This window comes from Genypterus blacodes, unplaced genomic scaffold (genome assembly GCF_046128005.1).
Source record: "Genypterus blacodes isolate CSIRO-AG114 ecotype Tasmania unplaced genomic scaffold, CSIRO-AGI_Gbla_v1 ptg000061l_1, whole genome shotgun sequence".
Taxonomy (NCBI): Eukaryota; Metazoa; Chordata; class Actinopteri; order Ophidiiformes; family Ophidiidae; genus Genypterus; species Genypterus blacodes.
Window position 1 is genome coordinate 3,323,735 of NW_027466873.1, and position 8,800 is coordinate 3,332,534.

At 43.1% G+C, this 8,800-nt stretch overlaps 2 protein-coding genes across 3 annotated transcripts; one reads left to right on the forward strand and one right to left on the reverse strand.

Annotated features, from left to right (window-relative positions):
* Positions 1-53: 53 nt before the first annotated feature.
* On the reverse strand, positions 54-3,134 carry ciao1 (cytosolic iron-sulfur assembly component 1). Of its 2 annotated transcripts, XM_076154341.1 has the most exons (8): positions 3,053-3,134; positions 2,685-2,863; positions 1,529-1,677; positions 1,342-1,453; positions 1,173-1,261; positions 900-1,086; positions 657-723; positions 54-434 (listed from the first exon to the last, which is right to left on the reverse strand). In XM_076154341.1, exons 2-8 carry the CDS (start codon positions 2,821-2,823, stop codon positions 203-205), a joined length of 975 nt encoding a protein of 324 aa, XP_076010456.1. In that variant the 5' UTR covers positions 2,824-2,863; positions 3,053-3,134; the 3' UTR covers positions 54-202. The 2 variants fall into 2 exon arrangements, with proteins under 2 accessions (XP_076010456.1, XP_076010455.1); XM_076154340.1 differs by having other exon boundaries at positions 2,685-3,112.
* A 509-nt stretch (positions 3,135-3,643) lies between these two features.
* On the forward strand, positions 3,644-7,605 carry tmem127 (transmembrane protein 127). Its single transcript, XM_076154290.1, has 3 exons — positions 3,644-4,363; positions 4,491-4,655; positions 6,191-7,605. The coding sequence occupies exons 1-3, from the start codon at positions 4,126-4,128 to the stop codon at positions 6,499-6,501; spliced, it is 714 nt and encodes a 237-aa protein (XP_076010405.1). The 5' UTR covers positions 3,644-4,125; the 3' UTR covers positions 6,502-7,605.
* Positions 7,606-8,800: the final 1,195 nt, after the last annotated feature.

The following is an 8,800-nucleotide window of genomic DNA, read 5'->3' on the forward strand; positions in this document are numbered from 1 at the left end:
GTATTTTCTGTCCACTCATTGTATAATTATTGCTTAAAGAAATGCAACAGTAGTATTTTCTTAAATTTTATTTAATATAAATTGAAACATGGAATGACAAATCTCGACTGCATTGACAATGTGTAGGAGGGATGGCAGGTGATGTGACCTCTGCCACAGCTTTCCCAAGTTAGACCTCCAATAATAACACCTGAGTCTTAATTCAGTCCTCCTGGAACCTCCAGATGGCAATGTCTCCGTCGTCACCGCAGGAGGCCAGTAGCCCCGCCTCCTTTGGATGCCAGGCCACACAGTTGACATCATCATTGTGAGCTTTGGGCATTTGAGCAGCCAGATAAAACACAGGCTGGTCGGGATCCGATGCTTCCTCCTCCTTAAAGACGTGCACAGAATCGTCTGCAGAGGCAGTGGCCAGAGCTCCAGTCAACCGACACCTGAACAGAAACGCGCAACGCTCTCAGTTTGATCTCACAGGCTCACCTGGAATAGATTCATTGGTGTGACGGTTATGGCAGGTTAATGTGTGGGTAAAGGAGAAACAAAATATGTAGTGGCCCCTGTGGACCAGGACTGAGACCCACTGAAGTTTTCGAGCCTGGTCTTAATGTACATAACAGTGTGAGGACGCGTTTATCATTTAAAGAAGTGAGTCTTACCAAGCGACATCATACACAGCGCGACCATGGTAACCAGACAGAGTGCAAATACACTTCCAGGATGAATCTGCACAACAGGAATCAAAAAGGAAATATTTGTCTATATAGATGTTACACACTCCACCAGCTTCTGTTCACATGTCCACTACAAGCTGCAAGTCCCTTTTTTGTGCATTGACAAATATGTGCTTTAACCCATAAGATTATCCCATTCATGGTTTACAAAGCAAAACAGGAACTCACCGGGATACTCTTTCCAAATTTTCACTGTGCGGTCGTCACTGCTTGAGGCCATTCTCTCTCCACTTGCTTCAAAGGACAAACTCCACACTGTGGACGTGTGTCCCTTTAAGGTGGCTCGGCACTCCCAGTCATCGTCGTCCTCTTTGTAAATACAAATGTTGTTGTCGTAGCTCGCCGAGGCCAAAAGCTACACAGACGCATTGTAATAAACAATAAAATACAAGCAAAAAGGCAACAGGCAAAAGTGATGACACGCAGCAGGCGGGGACCCACCTCCTGTGTTGGATGCCACACAACATGCTTGACGTCTTGTGTGTGTGAGTTCACAACGGTGAGACATTCGTACTCGTTCTCCTCGTCCACTGCGAAACACAAAGACATCATTCATTGGAGACACAGATCGTTAAACAGCATCACAAAGCGTCTGTGACATCTCACTAACCTTCCCAAACCCACACACTCTTGTCCCGGCTGCAGGTCGCCAGCAGGTTCCCCGAAGGAGCCCACGCCACACATTTCACCTCATTTTCATGTCCTTCCAACACAGTCAAACTCTACAAGACAAAAAAGTAAAGTCTGTGAAATCTGACAGTGCAACATCTTTGACAGGATTAAAAATGAAACCGTACCTCAAAGCCATCATTGGTCTTCTTATAGATGCATGTAGTTGCATCAAAGCTGGCAGAGGCCAAATAGTTCCCACAGGGAGACCAGGCCACCTTCCTCACAGTGCGCTGGTGTCCATCCTCCAGGACACTCTTACAAATCCAAGAGTCTCCTGAAATGACAGAAATGAAATTCACTAAACGTCTGACATAATGGAAACTGCAGCAACGACGACAACAACAACAGAGCAAAGAGTGTTGGGAGTACTCAAGCACCCAATTAACCCGAGAAATATATTGATATTAATAATTAACTTGTCATTTATCAAGTTTCAGCTTTATCAATGTGAGGATTTTCCTGTCATGTCATGTAAATACACAAACACTTCAAACAAAAGTGTTTCTATCACTTGTTCAGGCAGGTTTGTTTTTTAAAGCACTGAAATTCAAACAGCACATAATTATTTCCCATTACAGGCATTATTTGCATTGTTCTGACTTTTCTTCATGTTTAACAAAATCACATATTGACATTCAGCTTTTTCCTGTAGACTTCTGTGAAATCATGTCGTGTTTAACTTCTACAGTGTGATTAATTACAGTATATCCTCAATAAAAGTTTTGTGAGAAAGACAGGTTTATGAAGAAGCAGTGGGGGGGAAATGCAGCAACGTGGAATGAATGCAGTTTAAAGTCCATTATCCAAATAATTCACTTAAAATAGTAGGTTTGCACTGCAGGAAAGAACAGCGCTCATGAATACAAATAACGTGGATTGTAACACGTAATCGGGACGGATTTGGTTTAAAACTGAAAGCTTTTCACACATCTGAAATAGCATTTTACCATGGCAAAGCATTAACAACTTATGTGAAAAAAGAGACTTCCGCGTTTACTTTAGGTTGCAAATTTTACCGGCTTTACTTTTTATTTCATTTTATGCAGATTACGTAACTGCACAATGTATCATTTTAATAATATGCTTCATTAGCATTTGCATGAAGTAAAATGCAGATTCTGTACTGCTACTGTTTGTGATTCTCTGAAATATTTGTTGATATTAGTTAATAAGTTAACCGCTAATGTTCCAAACCACTTAAACTTAAAACTTATGACATAAACTAAAGTTCAATAGAGTGCAAACACGGAGTCGAGCTTCATTTTGCGGTCACATGTTTACCTTCTCTGCCCCAGATCCGAACGGACTTGTCTCCCCCACAGGAAGCCAGCAGAGTTCCGCTGGGGTTCCAGCTGACGAACCAGCACCTGGAGTCCGGATGAGCGTGCAGTCTCTCTAACAGAACCAGAACTTCCTCCATGTCTGACCCGATGACGTCGATAGTTGCAGCCGAACCTTATCTGCCCGTGAAACACTGACAGTTAGCTACGGCGAGCTAAACGTGCTAACACGCGCCACGCTGCGCCGCAACAGTCACGACAAACACACAGAAAAACTGTACAACACTCAAGAATTCTTTAAATTTCAGATAAATGATATGAACGGAAAAGAAATGACACGGAAAACAAGAAATAGAAGTTTAACAGTACCACAGATGACAACGGTACCGCTATGGTTAGTAGCTGTCAGGTGTCTAGCGTGATGCATTGTGGGAATCAATAGACATACATAAGTATAAAACAATAACGAGTACAAAAACTCTTTGATTTTTAACTCCTTGCAAGTGCAGATAAGATAAATGACACAGCTGAGTAACAATTATGGAATATTTTTTTTAATTGTTTTATAGCTTTTTGGGGGGGACTGGCCTATGCGCTTTACTTTCTAAATGTGCTGTAGATTATCATTTTTATTTGCAACCGCTTAATTTTTCAACTTTGCTGAATGATTGGGTATACCAAAAGTCAAATAAACAGTTGGATGATCTGAAAATAAGCAGTACCAAGAAACACAGAAACACTGAGTAAGTTAACACTTAAGTAAGTAAATACATTCATAAAACCGTATTTATTTACAATTATTCAAGCTTCATCATATCATTTTAGTGGGCTTTATTAACCTAGTGAGGCGTATTCCCTGTTATAGTTAATCATTATGTTATTCTAAACGGAACTGTGTTTCTATGATTCGCCACTAGAAGGCTTGCACGGCTCACGACGACTTTATCCTGCTGCCTTTCGAAGCCACGAAGAAGAATGGCATGAACAAGGAAGACAACACTTACTGGAATACAGCGGAAGCTACCTTTTGTTTTTGTTTTGTCTTTCTTTTCCCCAGCACACTAATGGACTTTAAGGCCAGATTCACTAACTAGAGTGTATCTAGAGTTCATATCGCTTTATTTTAGTTTTTCCAAAGTGTTATATTGGTGTTGTTTGTCGCTAAGTATCAGCTAGCTTGGTATGCTCCAGTCCAGTTAGGCCTGAAGGCCATCAGTCTATTGTCTACGCTTCTTTACCTGTAGCGTTTATACTCGGCAGCTACTTTAGGGTTAAAGCTGGATTCGGAACATTCGATATCAAATTCAACCAAACAGCAGCTTTTGGTATCTCTTTTGGTTGAGGTGACCTGGTTGTGAGCCGTTAAGTGCTTTATCTGACCTTAGAGGCACAACACATTTCCGACAAACGCAAGAGGAAGTTGGGCCGACGCCGCCGCTGCCATGTACGCTCCACCGGGACCTGCTGCTCCTGGAGGCCGGAGGAGGAGAGCGGGCTCTGCCTTACCCAAACAGCCGGAGCGGAGCTTAGTGTCGGCGCTGCCCGGAGCTCTGTCCATCACCGCGCTGTGCACGGCCCTGGCAGAGCCGGCCTGGCTCCGGGTCCACGGAGGTTCCTGTCCCAGGCAGGAGCTGGGGGTGTCGGATGTTCTGGGCTACATTGACCCCAAACTTTTAGACGGTAAGGAGGCAAACCAAAAAAAAACGGGCTGAGACATTCCGGGTTTGCTGTCTACTTAGTGTTGTTGTCACTGTCTGTTAAAGGTTGTTTGTCATCCAATGTTGTTGTCTTGGTTTCCCCCACTCAGATTATTGTGTTAACCCTCAAACCATCCTGCTGCTGAGAGTGATCGCAGCCTTCTGCTTCCTGGGCATCCTGTGCAGCCTGACCGCCTTCCTCTTAGACGTGTTCGGACCCAAGCACCCTGCGCTCAAGATCACACGCAGATATGCATTTGCCCACATTCTTACAGGTATGAATCACACATCATCATTACAATAAAGAGTCAGGTGGTTTTAAAACTTTATATTACACACACACACTCTCCAGGAAGACGAGCAGCACCCCACACATATAGAGAGGCTCAACAATGACATCACATTTGTTTTGGTTTAGAGCAGAGGTGTCAAACTCAAATACTCAGTGGGCCAAAATAAAAAAACTGGGACTCAGTTGCGGGCCAGACTCCATATTTCTTGAAAAATGGACTCCAATTGTGTATGTTTTCCCTTCTCTCCAGATATATAACGATTAACTTTTTCATATGTAAACATACTTAAGTTTAGCTTAAACATTAAATCTGGAACAAGCACAGCTTAATATTATAAACACATGAGAAATGGATTTTCAGATAAGAGATACATCCGTGGCATTCGTTTCTTAGTTATATTTAAATAAATAAAAGAAAATAATTATTATGCCTCTCTCTATCTGTAACCTTTCAAGTTCATTTTCAATGGAAACCTGAAAACCCAAATACAATAATAATTTCCCTCAATGAAAATCCAACAAGTCAACTATTCTAGGTCAGGCAAGACAAAATTGCAGAAAGAAAGGCTCAGTTTGCTAAACTCTGATTTGAAACAGAGTCATACTTAGACTTGAGCGTGTCACTACACTGGAGTTCAATCAGCTCCATTTGGAGGTTGGTTTGTGTGCGTTCCACGTCAACTGCAAACTGATAACTAGGCAGTCCAAACTTACATTTCTGGGCTTCAAAGTCGGCAAATCGCCGCGTAAACTCGGCGCTGGTTACGTAGAGTTTTTCAGTTAACTGTGCACTTGGCAACACGGAGGTAGAGAGCTGCTCTTTCATGTTTGGCAGCTCAGGAAATGGCTCGAGTTTCCTCGCAGAGTCCTACTCTCCCACAGGCACAACTGGGTTTGCAGAGCCCTCACCGCAGCGTACCTGTCTGTGATGACACGGCCCCGCCTCTGAAGCTGCAGGTTGAGCACATCGAGATGGCTCGTGATGTCACACAGAACACACTCGCAGAGCATTCTGGGATGTGTAGTATTAGCGGTGCATGCGCTATATACCAGCGGGCCAGCTCTAGCAGACATTTGAAATTATCCCGCGGGCCAAATATAATTACACTGCAGGCCAGATTTGGCCTGAGTTTGACACCCCTGGTTTACAAATTGTAACAATAGAAACTAATATCTCTGTCTCTCTACTTCCCTTTAAAGAGCTCGTGTGTGTGTGTGTGTGTGTGTGTGTGTGTGTGTGTGTGTGTGTGTGTGTGTGTGTGTGTGTGTGTGTGTGTGTGTGTGTGTGTGTGTGTGTGTGTGTGTGTGTGTGTGTGTGTGTGTGTGTGTGTGTGTGTGTGTGTGTGTGGCCTCAGAGAGAAGCACAACAGTCAATGATAAGCGGCTTTGTGGAACCGATAATTTTGGGTTTTGATTTTGTCAAGTTTGCCAGTTTACGCAAAGGCTGCAGGTGTTTTGAGCTTCCTTCTTAGTTGCCCTCCACCATTTGACCAACATGTTTCCTGTTTCCGTCCTCAGTGCTGCAGTGCGCCACCGTTATTGGCTTCTGCTACTGGGCGTCGGAGCTCATCCTGTCCCTGCAGCAACAGCACAAAAAGTACCACGGCTCCCTCATCTATGTCACCTTCGCCATCAGCTTCTACCTGGTGGCGGGAGCGGGTGGGGCCTCCATCCTGGCCACGGCCGCCAACCTCCTGCGCCACTACCCCACCGAGGAGGAGGAGCAGGCTCTGGAGCTGCTGTCGGAGATGGAGGACAGCAGCGAGACATTTCCCGCCGACTACGACGTGGCCAATCAGTTTCAGCCGCCGCCCGCCTACACGCCCTAATGCGGCCGCACGGGGAGCCCTGTTAAACACTCGCGTTGCTCTACGAGCACGGCTTTTGGCTTCAGAAGCAAAACACACGCTCTAAAGTGGACATCTTCAAATAATCTCCATCATGAACACTTTGTACGCAACTAAGCGCACAAACTCTCTCTGATTGTCCGTGCTCGGGTGCATGAAAGCTTTCTTTAGCGGGGGGAGGGGGAAGGGCAGAAATTTAAGGAGGCGAGTCGTCGCACTTCCACCACTGAAACGGCGCGGTTAGTGATCTGCATGTAAATTGCTTTTAAGGATCTGATCCTGCCATGTAAAGCAAAGTAAACTGTTCGGACGCTCAGCGCGGCTCGTCACACGTAAACCGACGAAACAAACCATCGATGCCAAAATTGCGAGGCCGAGCTGTCGCAGCAGCAGCAGCAGCAGCATCTCTCCGGGTTAGATGTGGTCCGAGCTTCGTTACTCATAGTTTTGAATTGATTTTTGATATGCTTATCATGTGTGTATGATTTTAATTAAACAGAACATCCAAAAAATGGAGAAATACACTGAGATGATTGTTTTAGTTTTTTTTTATGATCATGATTATCAAACTGACCTTTTATTTATGAAGGGTTCTCTCTGGCACCGTGTCTTACTCTCTATGTGTCACTCATTTAGTCTCATTGAGTCGCACACATTGCAGAGAAGACGATTGAAAAGGCAGAAGAACCCTGTGACACCCATGGAGAAAGAGAGGAACATGTTTTTAAGATGTCTGACAGAAAGGAAGAAGATTGATCTTGTCTTGATGTGTTTGATTTATTTGTAGTTTGTGAATATTCCGTGTGAGAAATTGTGGGATTTTTTTTTTTTTAATGCATGATTCCTTTTCCGTCTCAATTTTTAAACCTTCAGGCCGAATCCTGTGAGGAGATGAAGCTCGGGTCTTAGAATTACGATTGATATAGTGATTATTGCTGGTTGTTGGTTACTCTGTTTACACCTTTTTTTCATTCTTGTTTGTTTTAAATTGTTGCTATAATTTCCCTTGTATGTAAATATTGATTGTTTATACATAAAAAAAGTGGTCATAATAAAATGAATGCCCAATTTGGTTTGTCATCTGTATTCAGTATCAATCAACCTTGGAGTTCTTTGAGCACGGATTTAGCTATTTAAACATTTCATACAGATGTGGTCAATTAAATATATATACACTATAATATATTTCTGTCACATTCAATCTAGATCAAAACAAAACTGCAATAACATTTGGTTGCAAACACTAAACTCAGTAAATAAAGTGTGTCGTAGTTTGGTGTGTTGAAGAATTTCCAAGTTTGGCACCAATAAAGTATATCTATATATCTATTACTATCTCTGATTGTTCTGATAATGTTCTGTTAACAGTTGAGTAGTAGCAGTAGTTGATGTTATTAATATTTAGGTGTAGTTATTTATAGTAATATTGTTGTTGTTGTAATAGCTGGCACCATAAGAAAGAATGTGTGTGCTGTGAAAAAGGTCCTTGCCTGCCTTACGGTAGTTATTAACAGAATCTATAGCACGGACCCGGATATAGCGACTGGGAAGCTCTATACGCACCTCTATGCGCAGTATAGGTGAGCGGTAGACGCGCCCAGCCATGCGCAGGAAAGAAGCGCAGTAAACATTTCCGGACATGCGCATAACAGGTGTGCAGTAACCATTTCCGGGTATGCGCAGTAGAGGTGCGCAGAAGTCACTTCCTGCTACGCGCAGCAAAGTTGCGCAGTAGAATTCTTTTTGTTTTATTTACTCTATTTATTTATTTTAATAGGGTTAGTTAATTTTTTTTAATTTTTTTTGGCCTGGTTATTTTTTCTTCGTCTGCACATTAGATTCCTATCATAACTGCCGTGTGTCAGGCAAGGACCTTGCCTGACACACGGCAGTTATGATACTAAGTAGTAAAAAGTAATTGAAATACTGAGCATATTTTAATAAAGCCATTAAGGAAGCATGAGACCCAACAATATGGCATGGATCAATGGTATTATACTGATCTCCATTAACTGAGCAACTCACAAACGCTACTAAAGAACCAGTTCCCATCAGGGCTACGTTCTTTCTACTCTGCTCTTCTCCTTATACACCAACGTCTGCACCTACAGTCATTGTCTGCACCTGCAGTCATCTGTCTGTCCTCTTCATAGGCTGCTGTGACCACAAGGTTGTGGGGTCAAAATCTGTTACTGAATTCTTTGACATTCATTAAAACCGCAATTGAAACTGAGCGGGCCAGATGTGGCGCGCGGGCTGTAGTTTGCTGACCCCTGCTGTA